We start from the raw sequence: 23,463 nt of genomic DNA, 5'->3' as shown, positions 1-23,463 counted from the left end.
TGAAGACACGACATCGCTGCCGTCACTAGCCCCAGACTCAGAATTTAGCTCAGGTGACGACTCCTCATCTTCCGACTCTGACGAGTCATCGGCCACTTTGAGCCGCATCGCAGCAGGAGATGGCAGCTACGAGTCCGCCTCGCTGTCGACATCAATGTCGGAATCAAAGAACGTTTCATCCTCTTTCTGAACTTCAGCGGCTACTTCAGCATCTACTCCCCACCAGGCTCGAGCTAGCTGTACACAATGACTGTCGTGTGTGCTCTGCAAACAGCTCTGGCGTCCGCAGCCATCGCAACAAGATCAAGGAACACTGGAGTCGCCACTCGACACAACTTCAACTTCAAAATAAATTACCTCAAGCAAGGAGTTCAAAAAGTCGCAGCGCGATTCGCAGCGCGATCACAAAATCGTTGAACGTCACAATTTGACCTTTCTCTCGAAAAAATCACGAAATCTCTAAGGGTCGTTTTCGTTGATTGCGGCTCATATACATAATAATACGTATATTATACGTACTCCAGAGAGGATTGGTGTAGGTTGTAGCTGAGTGGGCTATGAGTTCCGGTAGTGGCAATCGATATTTTCGGTGTGTTTAACCGCGTCTCTCACGCCGGCCTCCTCAACAAGGCAGAGCAAGTAGGTACCGGTATCAGCGAAACTCTTCTCTCTGGTCTACGCGACTCCCTGAGTACTGTATTCATGACTAAAACTAAAAGAAGAAAAGGTTGGTTCGACTTACAACCTGGATTCGACTTATAACCGGGAACTATCAGTATCTTACAAACTAATGACCTGCACTGCATGCACGAGTGCACCAAGTGTACACATTTTTTTCCAGTTGATTGGCCTTTTTCAAGGATTGGGACTTTATACCTTCCAATAAGGAACGTTGCCATGATTTGTTGGTGTGTTAGTAGCAGGGAGTGGGTAGTAATATTAGTGCTTCTTTAGGTGAAATCTTTAAAAATGAGAATTGAGACCTCTGGATAAGTGGGTCACCCTATAACCGGGGTCGCCTTACAACTGGTAAAACACGGCAACCGCTGCGTAAAGGTGGTAACTGGAGGCAACGCTTCCAGCAAGTACCAATTACTGCTGGAGTGCCCCAATGCAGCGTCCTGGGGCCCACATTCTCCATAATTATTGTTTTCTGCTGACATCAACCAATGCTTCTCATATGGCGTAAAGCTCAGCTCAGCTCAGTCGACTTTTCAGGTATTAGTGACCTGAATTGCTAACCAACATTGGGATGGAGCGGGCTGGCGGGTGAGCGTTTGCGACATAAAAAGCTGCAAGATAAGCGACATAATTGATGACCCAGACCAATAAGAGCAAAAACTGCTGAAGAGAACAGTCGCAGAAGACTAATTCACGCTCCCATGGATTGCTTAGCACAAAATTTGCGCCCGAGCTTCTCAGAATAGTTGAACTCACAGTAGGTTAAGGCTTATTAGTTCATCAAATACATTATCAGGAAGGCTCGTGAGTTTATTGGATCCTAAGTACCTGCATAAAGAGACCATAAAATGTGCAGAAACATTACATGGCAATCACCAGCAAAGTAAAGCTATTTTAGGTCTAATTGATACATTGGACCTCTTCGCCTGCTAGTTCGTATATTAAGATTGTGTGAGTGCCATGAGGGCTGCTTCCAACCTGCCTTTCACAGGAATCATGAGCTTTGAAGCCTGATACTACAGTCTTCGGTCAAAACCGACCTAGAGTGCTTATCTGGCGCTCTCAATTTGCACAGCCCTTGTTACCTTGGAAGTGGCACTTATGCGTTAGGACCTACGCAAATCCAAACCAGGCAAAAACCATCAGAAGTCACTTACAAATCTTGGAGTTGATTCGTTTGATTTGGGAAAGCAGACGGATTTATCGCTTCTAAACCAACGTTATGCAGAATTCTAACAACAGGAAAAGCATAGAGTGGAGCAGCGTTTGGAAAAATTACCGTATTTCCCCGTAAGTTAGTTCTCCCCAATGTCTTAGTACCCCGTATAAAAAATACACTTTCCACTGCCGAGGTTATCACCCCGAAAGACAGTTCCCCCCGAAAGATAGTAAGTTCGTACCCGTCCTACATGTACAGACACCATACAGTACATACATCATATGCACGGACACTAGAGTTGCGCAGGCTTCCCACTGCGTGTCATTTACCCCCGATAAAAAAGTACTCCCCGAAAGATAGTACCACCCCCGAAAGTTAGTACTCCAGTGGCTGCTAAGTTCGAAAGTTAGTACGTACTAACTTACGGGGAAATACGGTAGTGGAAAGTCTTTTTTATTTCCGTAGCTAGACTTCAGTAATGTGTGGCGCTAGCCTAGCCAGGGTCCACACATCTTTAATTCCGTGTTTGTGTGCGTGTTTGTGCCGTGTATGCCTGGCGCTATCCCATACCTGTCCCGTACCGTACCATCAAAGACAGCTAGCCACAGCATCCAAAAGGGCTCTCAAACGCAAGATCATTACGTGAAGAAACTTGGAAGAATGTGTATGTATGCGAAGTGTATCGGGGGAATGCATGCAGGGCGATAGTGCGAGTTCGAATCCTAGGTTATGTCTTAAAAAAGTGGAGAAATGAAAAAATTATAACATCCCTATGCTTTTTTTGCCCAGGTCATCAAGGTGGTAGACGGTGTCGTATTACCCTCGAATACAAAGATAAAGTTTATGTCTTTCGCTCAGGGCCCTACGCTATGCTTTGTTGCCTAGGTCACCATGCATGTTATTCGAACAGATGGAAACATTTTGCAATACAATGATGTAGCATCAGTTGTTTGTGGTACGGTTGGGCATTGTCGCCGTCATGGTCGACGTAAAACACTATTTACATATACAAGCACGGGGAGCAAAAGTCTCTCTGTCCCATAAGCTGCCACATACCAACTAAATACAAACTTACATGTGGGAAAAGCTTTTATGGGTAGAGTGACTCTACTGTACTCTACCAGGTAACTAAAAATGAACGCAGCCTAAGTACCCCGTCGGCATGGTGACGAGATGACTGTTGTATGCATGAACATGTGACGCTTATTCAACCATGTTCGATTGGCAATATAGCTGTGTTCACAACTGCACTTGGACGAGGTACGCTTGCTGTTCATGCGTGCCCAAATGTGTGCTCTGGCTTTCACAAAAAAAACCCAGAATTTCAGTCGTATTTAGGGCGTGCGACGCATTCGAGTACTAATTTATTGACCACGCCGGTCAAAGTGACTGGCAGGTTTGCCGATGCGCGCCTGATACAAGTTGAAAAATACGACCGGTTGGATTTTCCAACTTCGGCGCGTTTCCATACGCATGACGCCCCAAAAGCCAGCAAAATATGCACAGACGCGTGGTTTTAGGAGAACACGCGCCAGTTGTCAACACAGCTTAAGGGCCGAACGCCACATCACAGCATTCTCTGACGAAAACGAGTCGATTCAGCGGTCATCCGTGCTTTTACTGTTTCCACAGAATAACAGCTCTTCCGATCAGCCGGGGACCTTCACTATTGGAATCAGTGCATTTTTTTAACTGATCTTCAACTCTCCTAAAATAGATAACAAAACCCACGTCACGAACTTACGTGCGGGACAGTCAACTCACGTAAAACACGTCAAATTTTACGTGAGGTTTTTGAATTTTTGACGTAAAGGTTCACGGACGCAAGAATTTTACGTGAACTTAACCTATCTTTTGTAGTACATTTTCAACATCATGTACTATTTTTTGTACATTCCCTTGTATAACACGGGTTTTATGCAAAATCTCTCGAAAACGCAGATGAAAGCCAATAACGCGGAAAATGGTGCGTCCACTGTATCCTGTTTGAAAAGCCTCCCGACCAAATTATTTCATTTTTTAAGGTCTGGTAAATGTGCTGCATGTACTGCAATTTACGCATATGAGGCTTCTAATCAACGTTTATTTCATTATTTATTCTTTTTTTACTAGGGAATTCCCAACAGGCATCAGCACCTTTTTACAGGAACCCTAGGTATAATTTGATGGGTGAGCGAAATTCAGCTGGTGAACTAGACATGCGGCAAGCCGGTGGAAGTTTATTCCACCTGGCAGCGCCCAAATAAAAAATGCACTAAAGCCATATCGGGTGTTTAGCGGGGGTGGGGGGGGGGGAGGGGGGTGTGGGGGGGGGGGGGGGCAGAACAAGAGCAGCAGAGGCTTGGCCACGGGTGATGGCTGCAGTGTGAGCACCATGGGCGCGCAAGGTAAAGTGGTCGCGCAGAAGAGGACTAACAAGTCCATTCAGGCAGCGGTAAACAAATACATAGGTTTTGAAGTTGAGGCGTTTCTCAAGGGCGTACAAGTTAGTATGACTGTATAGAAGAGTGGTGGGAGTCATTCTATCCAACGAAAATACTCTCTTTAATGCTACGCGGCTAGCAGTAAGAAGCTTGTCATATAGGGCTTGTGATAAGCAATGAACATATGCAGTGCTGCCAAACTCAAATGTAGACTGAATGATCGATAAATAGAAAAGTCGTTTGCCAAAAATGCTGATATTCTACTTTACACGGACAAATGCCTTCCTATTGACATTTGCACATACTGCATGCACTTGGGTTGAGAAAGACAGATGTTCATCAACCAGTATTCCTAAGTACCGAGCGTAAGCAGATGGGACTATGGAAGTGTCCAGGCAGTTGACGGCGGTGCCAGGTGGCAAGTCCGGGCCCGGTCGCCGGAGCAGGACAGCGTGGCTAAAGACCTTGGAGCAGAGTGTGCAGATTGAATTACACATGTAGGTTCCATAGGCTTGAAAAGTGAAAGAGATTATTTGCTGCCTGATTCTTTTTGTTGCCTTACGTGGGTTGTTTCGCTTTTCCTCATTTGCATCCTCAAAATTGGGGAGGTTTCGCTTTAGGTAATAACGTATGAAAAGCCGTATGTTCTAGGGGTGGGGGAGCGAGGGCAACTTTCATACGTAAATCTCTCAACGGATTTCGTAGGAAAGATCTTTCCTATGCTGGGTCCTCCGTAGGCCATTTTGAAATATTTTTCGCATTTTCCAGATATATCCATGGCAATGTTCAAGCCGCGCGCAAAAAAAGGTACACACACCATACACCAGTGAAAATAAAATGGAAAGCGCCGATTCTTACGTATGAAAATTACATGCAGTTCCTACTTCCTCCGCGTCATCGAAATTGTCGCAGTTTGACTTTTGACATAAAACGGGGTATTTACTCACCAGCACTCGTACCAGAGGCAAGGAATTGGGCATAGGCGATAGTCATCAATATAGGGTGACGGCAAAGTTCTATTTTCTGTTATTGGAAGCTGAAATCTTTGAATTAGACGCGATTTCTTCGCTGATGTCGCTGCGATGGTAATTTCGACTCGTTGAGATCAGTCAGGCGTTGCAGCCCGCACATTTCTCGTGCTTATGTCCATTCACTCAAGTCTCATCACTATTTTACCTTAGCTGGGGTGAGAATGACTTCGTGGAACAAGTAGCAACGAGGCTGCCAAGATATACGAAGGAGGGCACACGTTCAACTTCCTCACCTGCAATAACCAGGGGCTCATATACGTCGGCAGCCATACCACAACTCACGAATTTGGTCTTTGAGAAGTTGATGGTCAACCGAAAGGCAGAAGATATTCGATGAAAGGTCTCCAATGCCAGCTGTGCGGCAGCCAGAGTCGGAGCAAACAAGACGGCATCATCAGCAAACTCAACATCTAACACGGTGGTGGATTAATGACGGGTGCGTGGCCGATTAAAAAGGTTTCCGTTTACACGGTGATTGAACGTGAAACCGCCACCAGGAAGGATCCGGGCCATTTCAGCATTCCATTGCTCAAACATAAGGCTGAAATACAGGTTGAACAATACTGGGGAGATGGAGCACCCTGCCGGAGGCCATGCACACACACACACACACACACACACACACACACACACACACACACACACACACACACACATAATATGTACATACACACATACCCACACCGACACACCCACCCACACACTTACCCAGACACATGTGCAGCCTCTGGTGGCAGCGCAAGCATGTGTCAGAAAGGTCCAGGCTCAAGCTGTACAGCTCGCTTGTGCTGCCTGCCCTCCTTTACTATTGTGAGACTTGGAGAGTACCCCGGGCAGTCTTTCAGCGACTGGACTGTTTTTACCGCCGACAGCTCAGAAACCTGTTGGGAGTGCGATATCCAGACAGAATTACAAATGATCATCTGTATTCCAGATGGGGCTCGCAGCCACTGTCGGAGCTTGATGCCAAGCGACGCCGTAGCCTCACTGGCCATGTGCTGAGGATGAGTGAGCAGTCACCCCCTTGCCTTGCGATGTCCTGCTATTATCAAGCGGGATCACGTGCCATCCCGCAGCTACTCTCCCTACCACCATCATGAAGCACCTGGCAGGGCACGACATCCCTTTGAAGAATTCCAGCGACCTAGAAGGAGCACGAGCATTTGCTGAAGACAAGTCGAAATGGAGATCAGACATTGTTTATGGATGAGTTTTTGTTGACTGGAGACAGAAGCGGACTTGGCTTAATTTCAGTGTATTCTCATACAGCAAAAGCACGATCAACACGCTCCGACTGTACCTAACGAACGCCTTTGGCATAGCCTCTAAATTTGGTGACTTCCGCCATGCTCTCGCACTCCACTCTCCCGACATCGCTATCGTTACCGAAACCAAGCTCACGGTGGAAAAAATGTCACAAGCCGAGACTGCCATCCCTGGCTATGGCCCTCCAATGCGGTTGGATAGGACGGCTCAAGGAGGTGGTGTCGCTGTCTGGGTGCGCAACGTCCTAGCGGGTTTTGAGCTTGACATGGTTCCCCGTGACAACCAGGAGATCATATGGTTCACCGTCCGTCTGCGATGTGGTCGAACAGCTGTTGTTGCTGCCCTGTACAGGCCTGGTAGTGCTCCGAAGGGTGACACCAGCCTCATGGAGTACCTTGATCGCACTCTCGATGCCGCCCGATGTCATGGTACCCAGTTGATCCTTGTTGGAGACTTCAACGTCCAAAACACCGACTGGCTTCATAGTACAAAGACAACACCTGCTGGCGAAGCAATGGAGGCGCTCAGTGCTGCTCATCACCTCACCCAACACGTGCTTGAGCCAACCAGGGGCAATAACACCCTGGACCTGGTCCTTTCCGATTTTGACACCCCGGTCATGTCTACTGTGCACCCACCTCTCGGCCGATCTGACCTTGCCAGTGTGATTACCGACTTCCTGCGTGCTCCACCACACCGGGAACCTCTAACCTCGAGGTGTGTGTGGCGCTATAATTTGGCTGACTGGCCACGTTTAAAGTACTTCTTCCGGCAAACAGACTGGTCCTCTATCATCACTGACAACATTGACCTGTCATGCGAGCGGCTGACTGGCAAGATCTCTGAGGGTATGCCAACGTTCATCCCGTCCAAGAGCCACAAGCTGCACAGTGCCGACCCAGTGTGGTGGACACCAGAGTGCACCGAAGCCACCAAGAGGAAGCGAAATGTACTGGCCTGCTCTGGCGGGACACACTAAAAGGAAACCTGACTCCAGTTGAGATGGCACCTTTTGAAGGGTGAATCTAGTACAACTGTTCAGAAACAAGCAAGAACACAGCCTTTCAAACTGTCCCACTCTTCATACACACATACTGTGCTGGCGTACTGCAGTGTCCGCTTGGTGCTGACCAGCAAGTGAAATCTCGGCACGCCGTACAATCCCGTGCAGCTAGCTGCCCAGCGAGGAAAGTCTCGAGGCCTCTCGATCTGGTTGCTCATTCACCTGGCATTCAGTATTAGCACTTCATCGCCAAGGACTTCAATTCAAAACAGTTTTCACACTGCCCTTGCGGTCTTTTTCCTCGTGAATTTGCTGCAAACGTATGAGCACTGCTGCGCGTTTTCGCTTTGCGTGACGCCCAGCAACAGCTAGTGTCTCCGTACTTCGAATGGCTGGATCGATGTCGTCTACGTTCTCCTCGTTATCGCCATCACGACTCTAAGTAGAGACGATTTCTTTACCGTTTTCAGCAGCAGCAGCTAGCGTAGGCACTTTCGTCGTCCCTGAGTGTTGAAGATGGAATCAGTTGGATCAGCTCAAAAAACTCTTCGTCGTGACTAGAGGAGAGAGAGAGAGAGAGAGAGAGTAGCAGGGAATATTCTACCGGAAGTCCTTTGACTTCCCTGAGTGCTGAAACCCTTTCTGCCATGACTGTTCCTCAAACAAGCGAGACTCTCTTTGGTTCCACTTCACTGTACTCAAACGCCCACGCGACACAACCTTTTTACAGAAAAAATTTTCTCAAAAAATGAGTTTCACCCTAAGCCTGGTTTTTGCAGAAGTTGGGCCAATTGGGGGAAGAACCTGATCAACATTTAGAAAACAATTCTCAAGAAACTCCAGCCAAATTTGAAATATTTCAAAAATACCATGCGTCTTTATTTTTGAAAAGGACTGCAGTGTCTTTTATAAGCATCTAGTATAAGGCCATCATTTTTTTATCTATATTTCGCGTCGCCCGCGCACATATGTTTTGATTTTTTTCGGAAAAAATAAAAAATCGAACTTGCACAATGTACAGTGATCTTTCAGGCTTTGTAGTAAGTGTACAATCTGTGCATGTGGGTCATCATGCCCGTGCACAATGTAGTCGATCGTACTAGAACTAGTAGTGCATACGCGTAGTCCGTCTGGTCGCCAATAGTACTAGTTGTCGGAACTATTGGTAACTTCGGAAGTGAAACAGACCCGCCGCGCCTTCGTCGACGCGATGTACTAGCACTTAGTAGTAGTACTACTTGAAGTGTGTATGCGAAGATGCGGAGCGCTGGTACCACAGCACTGTAAGTGTTGCAAAGACGGTACTGTAGCAGTGCTTTTTCAGGTCGCCAACCCTGGTGCGCGTGCGATGTCTTTCATGTTGTAGTCTCATCTTCTCGAAGTAAGTTTGATCAAGGTGCAGATGGCGTGGAAATGATGGATTGACCATGGACGAAGGAGAGTTGCTCTCGTTTCGCGTGCTCCGAGGAGCACGTTCTTTGGTCCCGCTCCTGAAATGGAGAGTCGTAGAGGTGAACGAAGCGATGACTGTTGCGGACGTTTCCGACAACTGAAAATCTCGGATTGTGATTCTGTTACGGACGATGAGCTTTCCTGTCATGTTTCTAAGACGGCAGCGGACAAGGACGCCGTTCAAGTCAATGCTGGACAACGAGTGACACGACTGGCCAGGTTTGGATACTTTGTCACAATCCAGCTACCGGATACTGCTCCTCCAATTTTTCGAAACCGAACCCATTTTCAGCGCTGATGCAGGGAGCGCAGGTCGCCGCTGCAGTCAAGTTGCCAGCAAAGCACGAAGGTGACAACGTTCGAGGAGATCGACTTCTGGAGAATGACATTGTGGACTGGTTGCATACGTCGAAGCTGGGATTCAGAAATGGCCTCAAGGCCAGCGTTGGTAAATCGTTTGTTCGGCAACTGCGATCAGTATTCTATGAGCTTACACCAGACCGCATCGATTGCCTCAAACTGAGAGGATGTGTCGTTCCAGAGCTCTTTGCACCGCTGCTGAAGGCTGAGTACAATAATCCAGCGAAGCAGGGGCACCAACGGTTGCCTCCTCTGTCCAAAGTGAATATTGCTGATCTGTCCGCGACCTGTATGGAGTTGTGCAGTGTACCTCCTGTCCAAGTGACCTCCTGGACGAACGTCCGAGATGGACTGAGATCGCTTGCAAAGTCCTTGCAGAAGTACACAGAGTACCTGGAGTCAAGAACAAAGGACATGAATAGCCTGCATGAGCGTTTGGAACCAGCGCGGTCCACCAGTACCAACTCCAGCCTAGCCAGGCACTCTGCTCGTGTTCGCACTGCCGACAGGTGCAGGCAGTATGCTGAGGTGGAAGCAGCGCTGCGTGATCTAGACCCTTATCACAATCCTGTGCAGCTAAACGCCATGGTTCCAGCAGGTAACCGTGACATGAAGTACAGATTCATCCACAACCTCGAGCTTCCGTTCCCGTATGAGATGTTTTCTTACGACCCAGGCAGCAACATTGGCGGCCTTTGGTGGATTTGGAGAGTACCTGTCGAACCGGCTGATTCTGACTCCACAAAAAGTCTGCAGTTGGTGAAACTGTGCGAGAAAGATGCTCCGACATATGCGACCCGCGCTATGAGGAGAAATTTCGCCAATTTTTACGAGATGTTGACAGACTGTGGCCGAACAGTCCTCAGGGACATGTACCGCTATATTTCCGGGGACATGTCGCAAGCGGCTTGCCCAATATCTAAAGCTGTGCAGCAACGACTTGCCATAGCGTTGGATGCGCAAGATCCTGATCTCGTGTTTGATTTGCGGGAGCTGAACGAGGGAAGAAGCAGCCGACATGATCAATTTTGGGACGAATGTCACCGGTTCCTGGAAGACCAAGCGCTGGCTGCTGTAGATGATCGGCGTCATGGTCAAGTCGTGCACATGGCAGCTGCAATATCTGTGCGTGACTTTATTGAACAAGTCGCCAAACGTCTGCCAGCCTACAATGCAGCCGTTAATTACACAGGGAAGCTGCAGATCAAGCACATGGTTCAAGCCCAGCAGCTAAGTCACGATCATCCAGATGGCCACTATGCTGCAGCCCTCTTTCGGTACTTGAAAGAGTTTGCCATCAAGTTCTGTGGTGACTGCACACTCGTCTGCATGGACGACAAGCATATGGTGGTGGTTGTGTTTATTTAAATTCGCAAACCGAACGGACTGAACATGTCCAATGACAAGGAAGCGAATGAAGTCCAAATAACCCAGGAATGGGAACAGAGATGAAAAGAAAATAATGGGAACAGAAGGCTCTCGGCAAAGGAAGAAGAGAAAGGAAGGAAAGAAAAAGAATAATGGAGAAGAAGAAGAAGAAAAATCGTGGTCACGGCGAGAAGAAAGCTTTTAGCAAAAAGACAAAGGAAAGGATGAAGGAGAAAATGGGGAGACACATCGTGGTCACGGCCAAAGCCGTAGTAGTGGCAGGACACAGTAGACAAAACAACAACAGGAACAAGCACGCATGAAGCATGGGCCATGCCGGCCCAGAAGCAGGAGACCCCGAAAGGAAGAGAGAAAAGAAGAGAAGAGAGAGAAATCGAAGCATTGCACATCTACATGTACGCCCACACATCCACACATCCACACACCCACACATCCACACATCCACACACCCACACCTACACCCACAAACACACACACACATACATGTACATACCCACACATACGCACCAAAACACACATACTCAGACACATACCCCCCCCCCCACACACACACGCACATGCGCGTGCACACACACACACACACAAACACACACACACTACTACTACTACTACTACTACTACTACTACTACTACTACTACTACTACTACTACTACTACTACTACTACTACTACTACTACTACTATCAATCAGCTACCCCTTGGGGTCACGCCGCCCTCCACTCAGAGAACTGAGCGCAATGTGAGGGGCAGTGGCGCAAACAAAACAGAAAGTACAGCAAAATGAATTGAAAAAAAAAGGAAATCAAAACAAGCTGCCATATTGATGGAAAGGGACTCACAAACAGAGGAAAGAAATATCACAAACCAGATTAACAGTCTGCTGTAGGTCCACTATAACATGCAACGACTGAAGACAGGAACAAAATTAATGTGAACATGATGTTCTGTTCAACAATAACGTCTGTATGCGTACTGCTTCGGCCTTCATGCACCAGGAAAGCGCAATCTTGAGCTGGAGGGTGGGCACCGAACGTCCCACAAGGGCTCCACAAGACGTACTTTCACGAAACGACGAGGAGTATGCGCAGCAAGCTAACATCACTACACCATCGCCGCACGACGACTGGCCACTCAGGTCCAAACAACACAACAAATTCACAATTCCATATATCGCCGCGCAGGAATAAATTTTTGCGAGTGTGACCTGTATCCTTTTTCATCCAGGAATCCACTTGTTTTGCCGAACGGCACTGCATTGTTTCAGGCTGGGGATTGATCCGAGGGCTCGCCACGCCACTGCGGAGAATGCGGAAAGGACGCAAGAAGACGGTGACGGCAACAAATTACCCGCCCTGGTCGTCAGCTCACTGAATGTCCTTCCGCGCAAGCGAAACCGGCTGCAAGGCATGAAAAGCCTACTGCCAGTCAATACCCAGGGACGACCCTGACCAGAAGGCCAAGGCCCCCCCGTGGAGGAGGCCAGCAAAGAGAAAACCAGGAGCTAACAAATCTGCTTCCTCTCCACGAAAATGTTTCACACACACACACACACATGTACATTGACAGCCACACATTAAATTGCTTTGCAATGTTCTCAGTTCATAGAAGAAACGGGACTGCGGCAGCACGGAACTGACGAGGAACAGAGATGGAGCGAATACTACTTGGCAGGTTGTTCCAGCATAGCGCACCCTGGAAGGCGAATGTCCCCTTTCCAGAGTTGCTGCGGGCGGGTGACAAGCAGAGACCCATGCTGGAGTCCAGGTGCGTGGACCGGCCACAAGCTGGCAGTAAGAGAACCTGAAGCTCAGGACTTGCTTGGCCGTATTGGCAGCGCCATGCAAGGAATGCCAGCTTCTGCTTGTACACTTCGGTTACCCGATACAGTGAGAGGCGCTCCAGTAGGTCATGTGCGGATGTCCACGGCGGGCGTCCGAACACTACATGGGCACCACGGTTTTGCAGAACCTGTAGTCGATGACAGTGCCTGGCTGCCAGAGATGTCGAAAATGCATTTGATCCATATAGAAGATAGGGCATTATGATGGACTGGAAATAAGTTATCCGACCCTGTGTGTTGAGGCAATGCCGCATCCTCCACAGGACTCCGATCTTTCGTGATACACAGTTTGCACAGCGGGTTACGTGGTCATCCCAAGACATGTTGCTATCAAATGTTACGCCAAGGTACCTGGCAGACTCCACAAGAGGCAGCAGGGTCCCGTTACAGTTCACCGAGAGTGGCGTATGCTTCTCAGGTAGGTTCCCGGAAATGGAGATCACCTGGCTTTTGGAAGCATTCAGGATCAAGCCACGGTCGTTTAGCCAGTTAGCAATAGCTAAAGCTGACGCAGACAGAATTGCAGACACTTCAGACTTAGTAGGTTTGCTGCAAGTGAGACCAATGTCATCTGCAAACTGCAACGACAAAGCTTGTCCAGCAACATAGGGTATTTCCCGAGTGTATATGTTGAACAAAATGGGGCCGAGCACAGATCCCTGTGGCACTCCGCAGGTGCAGAGAGTGATAGTGCTGCGTGATGGTCCGATACACACACGCTGGGTCCGTTCGGAGAGGTATATGTTGAAGGTGGGAGAGCCTGAATTTCCTGTTGCTGCGGTTGACCGTGGGAAACGAGTGCTAGTGACCAAGGATACAGCTCTGTCTGTGGGTGACCATGACTTCACCAAAGTGAAGATCGTACCATCAGTCTCTCTAGTCGTTGACATTCCCGACACCATATCTGAGAGTTTTTACGATGGCCATGTAGTCGTAGCCTTGAAGGAAGCAGCATTTCAGCCGTCATCAGCAATGCGCCACTCTGCCGAACTGCTGACTGCCCTGAAAGCGTGCAATATCAATGGCATCGTCAGCCCCATCCTGGGGGCTGTATACAGCTGTGGGCTGTGTATACAGATGGTGGCCCTGACCACAATGTGACATTTGCGTCCGTCCAACTAGCACTCATCGCTTTGTTCAAGAGGCTTCAGCTGGACTACTTGATTGCAGTCAGAACTTGCCCATACCAGAGCTACAAGAATCCTGTTGAACGTGTCATGTCACTTGTTAATCTCGCGCTGCAGTCACTCGGCTTGATGAGAGTGAAAATGCCTGAGGACATGGAGGCAAAGATGAAGTCTGCGAATAGCATCAAGAATGTACGGGAGGCAGCAGAGAAGACTGCTGGGCTGAGGGAAGCCCTGTTAGAATCTGTGCAGCCAGTCAAGGACCTTCTCTCAGAGTTCCTGCAGCGTGTCCCGCTTCATGGGAAGAAGTTCCTCACTCAGTCTGCAGCAACTGATGACAAGCTTGCCGATTTTCCCGAGCACCTGGCTGCCATTGATCCTGAGATCAAGCTATCAATGACGAAGGCACAACTTGCCAAGTTACCGCGTTATCAGGAGTTCTTCCAACACTGCTGCGTTTCGCAGCACTATTTCTTCATGGTGAAGAAATGTGGCAGTCATGAGTGTGCAATCTGTGGGCCACCAACTCTACCGGAGAACAAATTTCAGTTGCTTCATGACTTCCCGTGTCCTGAGCCAATCGGAGAGCACTACAAGTCGTTTGAAGACGTGTGGGGAACGGCAACCTCAGCTGAACACCGACCATCACCCAAGAAGTCTTCGGGAATCTCATCCACCCGTACCTTCCCCGATACGAAGATTCCGACACGCAAGGAGAAGGTCCGCCTAGTTGTATAATGCACTGAGTGTAAGAAGCCAAGGTGTGTGTTCGCAGAATCTCGTCTCTCTGCTGCTGATCTCGTCAACCTTGAGCAAGTGTTCGAGGATGTCGACTATGTGTGTGGATCACCGCTTCTGGATGAGAAGGACCCTCTGTATGAGAAGGTTGTCGTACGTGCTGGCCTTACGTGTGCCGACGAAATGTCAGCTGTGTACTACTCATGCAAGCGGTTTGCTGATGTCTGCTATGTGTGCGGCGCTGATGACCCCTAGGAGGTGTCAGCTGCAGTGAAGTCAACCTGCCAATCCGTCAATCCTGTTTGTGCTCGATGCTCCGCAGCAGGAAAAACGATTCGGTGCAGGAAGCAACCTGGAACGAAGAGGAAGCACGGTGATGAAGACGATTGACGTTTGGCCATGGGGCCATGCATGCCCGCAGTAAACACGCATGAGTGAGGGTCACACCCCCACACTCTTTTCAATACACACACACACACGCGCGCACTCGCGCACACACACGTGGCATTGATTTGGATATACAGGCACGTATTTAGATATGCATTCATTGTGGCGTTTTTTCCTTCCCTTGTGTGAAATGGTTTTAGTCATGCTGATAACCCAGATTGTGTGCTTTGATGTACGATTTTCTTCCAAATGTACATCATGCACGAGCTATTGTGCTATATACAGTGCTATACACCTCTGTTGAGCCTTTTTTTATTTGTTCGCAACTTTTTTATTTTTTTCCACCTCTCGCATATGATTCTGGAAGTTGAACTGACGCGAAACATAGAAATAAAAAATGATGGCCTAATGCCTTTTTGTGGCACTACAATCAGTCATCATCCAGCTACCTAGCATGTGCTCTAGGAGTATGTCAAGCAATTAGACCTAGCCGGTTGAACTCCTTACAGATTGTTACCAGCGGATTACAGGAGATTCAAAGCTTGAACTGTGTAAAGTTGATTATTTCAGATCAATGAACTCTGTGTGGAAATGTGAGCGTGGGGAGACATACAAGATAGGAGCCCCAAACTGGCTGCGAACTCAAACATATAGCTCACGTACAGAACTGTTACTTTACGTGGTGATGCGCAACTTTCCAGAGTTCTTTGCCCTGATGACAGAACACATAGGCATATTCCACAGGAAGGAGTTTCTTGGCAATATCCAATCGACGCTGCACAAAGCACCAGCATGGTCCAGGTTAACATCTGCGCACAGAAGGTGGACAGTATCCATAAAACCATAAACGATATAGTTGAAGACAGTCAACTCCCGCCCTAATCAGTTTACCGGAAATTCACATACTGGTAAAGCCAAAACCGCGTAGTACGTACAGGGCTTAAGACATGCTAATGTGTAGTACGCACATTTTGCAATTCACAAATAAATTAATGTGCACACGTGCACTTAGAACTTTCACACCAAGGTTCAACTCGAGAGACAGGAACGCGTCCAAACAGGCTGTAAGTAAGGGGCGTTTGTTTTTTGAAATTCCTCCTTTTTTTACGTCTCCCGAAGGGACCGCGGAGAAAAGGCGAACGTAGCAGATTGGACTGCTGTCCTCGAGTTGCCCGGATGTTGCCTGGGACGCCAACTGAAGTGGTGCGTGTGAACATCTCCTGAAGCAGGGGGCTAGCTTTGCGGTGGAGACACCGATGGACTAGCACCAGAAGCTTTTGATTTAGCAGTTGCAGTAGGCTGGGGACACCGAGGAGGGATAGAAGAGGTGCTGTGGGTACGAGATTACGCTGTTGGAGGGTTGACCGTAGTCCGGGTGGGTGTTGCGTTTCATTCCTGCCTTATGGCTTGTGGCCTCTGGGAAAAGTAACTGGCACTGCTTTTCATTCACAGTTCCATGGGGGTTGCCTCCCGATGACCGGATTTCCAATTCGTACTGTTATACCCTGCCTATTTTAATTCTATTTATTGGCTCAGTATCCGAGTTAAATTCGCACTATAGGTGGAGGATATTATCAGATAAGGGGCCGTCCGGGGTTACCGATTGTTTTTACAAAACGAAAAGTTTTAGTATTTTTCAGCCCCCACCCACCCACCCACCTTTTCTGCAGGTAAAACGAATTCCAATAAAATATTGATGTCAATTTTCGACATCCAGAAGTAACTGGGCATTCTCAATCAGCATTCAATAATTATTTTCAAAACGAAATACCATCAAACCCACCCACCCACAAACGAAAACATTTCGTTTTGAAAATATTATTGGTAACCTCGGACAGCCCCTAAGTCTTTGCAGTGTATGTGATGTGGTTCCATTGAAATAATATTGACCTTTGATAAATACCCACACTCATTAGTGACCACACCATCAACAGTATCAAATTCAAATAAATTTGCACTTTTCAATAAAAAGGAGTATTTATAAACAGTATTTGGCCGGCGATCTGCGAAAATCACCCTTCGCTGAGATGTAAATTTTTCGAGAAAATCGCGACTAAAGATTGATCACTGAAGCGTGATCAAGCGCAAACTCTGACAGCAGGTTGTCTTTGGACAGTCACGATGGCGGAAGGACACGTTAGGTGGAAGACGGTTATAGCTGGCTCAAACCGTTATTGGCTTCTCGGTAGATGATACTTATGCCTTCCTGGACCATGGACGATGATCTCTTATTTTTTGGGAGCGACATCGAGTGCTCAGATGAGAGTCCTGACGACGAGCCAACTGAGCTCGCTACGGCAGAAGCGCTAGAAAGTGATGCGGAGGAAAATGTTGATGAAGCGGCGCCAGCGCAGGCCGATCAGCCTCTACCTGCAAGTGGTCCCGGTAAGCGAAAGCGAAAAGGTCAAGCTGCGAATGTGTCAACACTTGAAGACGTTGTCGCTCGCGTTGAGAAAGGCTGCGGGTGTCAGGGTGCGAACTGCTTCACCAACGTCGCACCTGACGACATCCTGCGCGTTCCCAACTAGTACTTGGCGGGGCGCTAGGAGCTAAGCAACGAGAGTTTGTGCTGCCTGCTAGGAAAGCTGGAAGCTCTAGCGAGACGTGCTGAAGTGTCTCATTACGTGGCGGCAGCCCAAGCTGGCGTCAGAGGTCGGATTACGTTTGAGTATGCTTTTGCTGAAACAGCAGTGTGCAAGGCTCTGTTTATTTATGCACATGACGCAACAGAGCATACAATCAAGAGTGTCCAGTTCGGATAGACCACTCTGGATGACCACACAACTACTGTACTGAAATCTACTGTTCATGTCGCCTCCTTATTGCCTGCTGGTCCGCCTCCAAGTATCCCGCCAGCAGGATTGCCCAACCAACGTGCAGAATACCTCTACAAGCAGATTCGACAACACTGCCATGAGGAGAATAGAGATATTACCTGCCCAGAGCTAGCAGCAGGTGCTTCACTGCCAGAAGAGCCCTAATTGGACTTGTGTCGACAATGTCATGTCAACAGTAGTTATTTTTCTTCTCTCATTGGCTGTAAAATAGCATCACGAAGGCAGAAAACATCAGCAAATATTTGGGCTATTTTCCCAAATTCTCCACTGGAGTGTCCTAGACAAACCACCTCATATATCCGAAAGGAGTGGTCAGACTGCCCTGAAACTTTGGTATTTCGAGTAGCATGGATGTGTGGTTGCTTTCCATGAAAAAACTCATGTTTGCCAAAAAGGCACCAAAGGGTGATTTTCATAGATTACTGGCCATTTAATGGCCTTAGTGGTATTTTATATACAGTATTTATTGGCTTTCGGGCCAATAAATACTGTTTATAAAATACCGTAAGGCCAATAAATACTTATGGTTGATAAATATGGTGGTAAAGACACACCTGGCAATATGGCGGTAAACACACGCCTGCCCACACACGCTCTCTAGGCTGCAAAGTTCTGGCACAGAGCTCTCCTTCTCACCACCACCACCATCAGTTCGCGCCTGGCGCCTGGTCGATGCATGGCTGGCAGTATTCGGCATAACAGGATGGTGGTGGTGGTGAGAAGGAGAGCTCTGTTCCAGAACTTTGCAGCCTAGAGAGCGTGTGTGGGCAGGCGTGTGTTTACCGCCATATTGCCAGGTGTGTCTTTACCACCATATTTATCAACCATAAGTACAGCTGCAGTGGTTTCTTCAATTTCATTCTCCCGAGTCAAGCTCCGTATGAAGACATCCAAGAAGAAGATTACCTGATGAGTCCAGCGGGGACAAAACGTACGTCGCAATCGAGCTATGTCGTTGCTGTGTCATCATCTATGTGCCATGCGCAACTTGATGTACCAGCCTGTTATGCCGAATACTGCCAGCCATGCATAGACCAGGCGCCAGGCGCGAACTGTTGGTGGTGGTGGTGAGAAGGAGAGCTCTGTGCCAGAAATTTACAGCCTAAAGGACGTGTGTGGGCAGGCGTGTGTTTACCGCCATATTGCCAGGTGTGTCTTTACCACCATATTTATCAAACATAAGTACAGCTGCAGTGGTGTCTTCAATTTCATTCTCCCAATAAATACTGTTTATAAAATACTCCTTTTTAGGGAAAGTGAAGGTCAACATAATTATGTACAATAAATGTAGTAGCCTCAGGATTTATTGCAATTATATACCAGTTATAAAACGTCGGGGGACCTCGGTTTTTATACTGGTATGTAATTGCAATAAATCCTTCGGCTCTACATTTATTATATACGTATCTTTGGCTGTCATTCTATTATTGTGGAGATTTCACGCAGGCTTGGCCTATTGTATCGGGGGGATACGAAATAGTGAAGGTGTGCATGCAATAGGAGATGCTTGAACTACCTGTGCAAATCCTGTACACTGTACACTTTCAGGTTGTGCGTGCTTCCCCTAGCTGCATCTCATGTTTGCCATTTAAATAAAATATAAAATACACAAATACTGGTATTTTCACTTGAAACGTCTTAGTTTCAGGCTGATTTTTTTCGTGTTGCTGGACCTTTCCATCTCCACCACAATATTGGGCAAGCCTTCCCACCTGGTTTGCCATGTTACGTAAAAACAAACAAGAAAAAGAAACGCGCAGCCAAGATTCCCGCAAGTCAGGGTACGCTGGTGACATACTGCATCACAGCTTCATACGGCCAGTTCTGCGGTATGCCTGGCTCGCATGGATGGGCGAAGCACCATGCAACCTCAATCTCATTGACAGCGTCCCGCATGGAGTCCTATGCATCACTGGGCCAGCAGCCTTGCTGCAAAGCTTGGCTGCCGGGAGAATAGAGTATGCGCTTGCGTGCATTTATAAGATTCCGTACCTGGATTGTCCTCGTCAAGTGCTCACCACGCACCCTTCCCCCTTTCCCCTCCCCCCCCCCCCTGCTGACTCTAGTTGCTATACTCCGAATCAGAGCCAAACAGCGACCATCTCAGAACCACCAGCTAGATCATAACCTGCTCGCTTCCACTCCGGTTCGGCATTTCAGTGTGTTTACCTATTGTGCCCTTGAAGCCTGTAATGGTCTGCCCTGTGTGCCCTGTGTGCCCTATGTTACACACACCATCCATCCTGAAGTCCTTGCACACATTCAAAACCAAGTCATATGAACATCTTCGAGGAATACGTTGAATGCACTGCTCTGCATTGTGCCTATTTATATGAGTTTTTGGATGAAGTTTAATATGCCAGAAATTTTTCTGATGGGATGGCCTCAAAAACGTTCAAGGAATTTACCGGTACATGTAAAATGACCAGTAGTTTTTTTTTCGTGGCTTTTGTAACGAGTGCGCAACTTGCCCTATCCATTTCGTTAATAGAGAGGTTCCAGAGGACGATTTTTCGTGCCAAAATCTGTAGACGCGCTACGGATTTTTCAAACGTAGTTTTCGAGCAGTGAAATGTTCAGGAGTACGGAACTTATGTGTTTGCCGTCATTACTTAGGTTACGATCCCAAACACGTCACACTCCGGCGCTTTGCCTTTTTTTAATTTGTACCGAATTCAAAACTTCTCGTGGAAAATCGATGTTTCTCGTACCAAATCTGTACACGAAAAGTCTTTCTGCACCCGATGACGCAAAATCTCTTTACGAAACATGGTTCGTATGAAAGCCTTTCCGCACGGATTTTCCGTGCTGAAAAATCGTATGGAGGACGCCTCGAAAATATCCGTAGCGCCCATACGGATTTTGGCACGGAAAATGGTACCCAGAAACTCTCTAATATCATTCTTATCTTCACGGAAAACCAAAAAAACACACATAGTGAGGAGTATGATTTGGTGAGTGCAAAACAAATTTTAATTTTGACTTATTGTCAGAATACAACAGCCACATACATAAGGTGAACTGGCATAGTGATGGCCTGCGGGTGCGAAGGCTAGTCTGTGTGTTTCTGAACATTCAAGCGATGCCGACGCGGATCCCGCGAATATTATTATTTTGCATACATATGCGTGATGGAGACGAAAGACTAGCACTTTCTACGTGAGAGGCAGGATTTCCCCAATCAGGATCAGGACAAACCAAGCATGCAGAAATTGTACCAAACCCATGCATTACTGGTTGAGATTTTTATAAAATGAAACCCTCTCAAAACGTCCTTACCTCATTTCTAATTGATTTCCAACCCGTCATCTTGATCGCGTGTCACTCTGTCTACAGAAGCTAATTTCTATTCGCTACATTGAAAAATCCCTGATTCGGCTTGTCCTCCGCCTACAGGGCATTCGCGTGCTTGGATGTTTTCAGCTACAGTACCGTCAGTTCTTCCATTCAGTTGGAGCTCCGAATTCCTTTTCGTGGTTTCGTTTTCCACAACTTGCCTTGCAGTCTTGGCAATCGTAAATACAAAATAAAAATACAAATACAAATCCTGCATGCAGTGCGTAGAGAAATCACCCATATTTTGATCTGCGCGTGGCTGATTTATGGTGCGTAGCTTGATCTCGAACTATTGCACCGTAGGCCCTTGGAATGCAATCTGTGTGATGTGCCTTCCTGGGCATGGATGGGGCAAGATCCTCGAGCTCATCCTCACGGGTACGGGTAGTAGCAAGAGTACATAACCCCCCAGAGTGTGCAACTCCACTATGGGTGCTGTCCCGACAGAATTTCAAGTTGACGTCATTTTGATGATGCAATGCGCACTGTACACGGATTATCAGACGAATCCGGAACCTGTGGTTGACCGAAGCCGATCGATCCTGTACAAATTATTGCAAAGAAAAACGTGTGATGCGTTGACACCCGTACACATGTTGTAAATCACTGCTGCAAGGAGCATTGCGTCATAAATAATGACGTCAACTTGAAATTCTGTCGGGACAACAGGGTATGTGGGAGTTGCACACTCTGGAGTCTGGGGGGTTATGTACTCTTGGTAGTAGTCATAGCCCGAAATTGCCGGCAATTCTTTGAGCAATAATATTATATCGAAATGCCAGATTGCCGGCATTTTTTGAGCAATTTATCGAAAAACGTTAGATTTCAGATGAGAATTTTGAATTTCCTCCCTAAAACTGGGCTAAAAGCGCCGTTTCGTTCTTATAAAAGCGCGGATGACCGCGATTGGCCCATATGTTGTTGTCTTTTGGCCGCTGAGTCGACTCATTAATTTTACAGCCTGTTTGGGAGCAATTTGAAAAGCGAAAGGCTTCGGCCGAAACCACACTACGTAAAATCAAGAGTACATAAACCAAGAGTGTGCAACTGCCTGCACAACCTCTATGCTGTGCTGCGACGGCAGAACTTCACATCACGTGACATGGTTCAAAAGGTTATGCTGGCAAACAGTGCAAAGTGACCACAAGAGAGTTGTACCCAAAGCTGGGCTGCGTACAACCCAGTATCTATCATGCACTAGAGTGCACGGGTTCATCACGTGATGTGAAGTTCTGCCGTCGCAGACCCCATAGCTGGAGTTGCACACTCTTGTTTATCTACTCTTGGTAAAATCAAGAGTACATAACCCCCCGGGGGGTTATGTACTCTTGGTAAAATTCACAGTACACATTTTCATGCATATCTCGCATTTTCAGCGCCGTGGACATGCGTCTGCGAGGCTCGAGCGCTCCCGTCGCCGTCTTATGGGACTCTCCGTACATGACGGTGCCGGCGTTGGAGTCTGAGTCATGTTCTCGTTCTGTTTTTCTAACTAAGTTACTTATTATACCTTTTCACTGATGGTCCTTTATCACTGTCTTTTTCTCACTGTAGCTCCTCATCGTTGTTTTTTTTTTTACCAGGCGTAGGCCATCCCCTGATTTTTTAGGTGCCAAACATTTTTACGTTTTTCAAAAAAAAAATCAATAAAATGTTATCTCAGTACAGGTCGGTACGCAACCACACTACACTTTTCGGTCTGCATAGATGACGTTTTCACGCGAACAGCACGTGACGTTGTCGTACCAAAGGGTGTGCTAATCTGTACAAGAGCGAACAGTACCTAGTGTGGGGTTTTTTTTTTTTGACAAGCCTTGAGCCTCTTGTACGGGCAAAATAACACATTTTGTGAAGAATCAACACATATACTCTGTAAATACTGTATCTGATGATTCGATTAAAAAAAAGAATCATCAGATACAGTATTTACAGAGTCTGTCACTCAGTAGGATCACTGCACTGTGCAGGTTCACTGGATGCGTGTCTCCGCCCGGGCCGCCACTAGCACAGCAGGGGACTCAGGCACAGCAGAAGCAAACATGCTCCTTGAGCCACGCAGGCACATAGCACCACAGCGCACCAAGGCAAACCCAAGGCGGCAACGCAGCAAGGAGATGATCTGCCCGTATGGCTCCTTACTCTTCTCAGCCAGGAGAGAGGCGATCCGCGTGAAAAGAGCATTGGCATGCTTGCCATATAATAGCCACCAGAGGCAGAAAGCACAACGGGCACGAAGGAGGCATGCTCAACTTCACTTACTCGCTCTTCGTACTTCCGGCGCTTTTCCTGTTCATGGCGTCTGTAGCTAGCAGCGAGGGAGGTGGCACGATTCGAAGACGCAAAAGTGTTGAACACCCGTACATCAATAAAGATGCGCTCGAATCGGCCACCCCACGCGTGGGGTGGCCGATTCGAGCGCATCGTCCAGCCGAGC

The 23,463-nt window shown here is 47.6% G+C and overlaps 1 protein-coding gene across 1 annotated transcript in view; it reads right to left on the bottom strand.

Annotated features, from left to right (window-relative positions):
* The window catches only part of LOC135818913 (sushi, von Willebrand factor type A, EGF and pentraxin domain-containing protein 1-like), a 108,753-nt gene extending 87,602 nt beyond the window's left edge, over positions 1 to 21,151 (bottom strand). The window contains exons 1-4 of the mRNA XM_065332102.1: positions 20,973 to 21,151; positions 15,520 to 15,665; positions 1,839 to 1,913; positions 1,438 to 1,509 (exon numbers count right to left, since the gene is read on the bottom strand). Coding sequence (XP_065188174.1) covers positions 1,438 to 1,509; positions 1,839 to 1,913; positions 15,520 to 15,665; positions 20,973 to 21,002 — 323 coding nt within the window. The 5' untranslated portion in view covers positions 21,003 to 21,151. The remainder of the gene's footprint in view (positions 1 to 1,437; positions 1,510 to 1,838; positions 1,914 to 15,519; positions 15,666 to 20,972) is intronic.
* Positions 21,152 to 23,463: the final 2,312 nt, after the last annotated feature.

The sequence above is a fragment of the Sycon ciliatum genome, chromosome 6, assembly GCF_964019385.1.
Source record: "Sycon ciliatum chromosome 6, ocSycCili1.1, whole genome shotgun sequence".
In the NCBI taxonomy this organism is placed as follows: Eukaryota; Metazoa; Porifera; class Calcarea; order Leucosolenida; family Sycettidae; genus Sycon; species Sycon ciliatum.
Note: the sequence above shows the minus strand (reverse complement) of the source record. Positions and strands in the feature narration are given on the sequence as shown.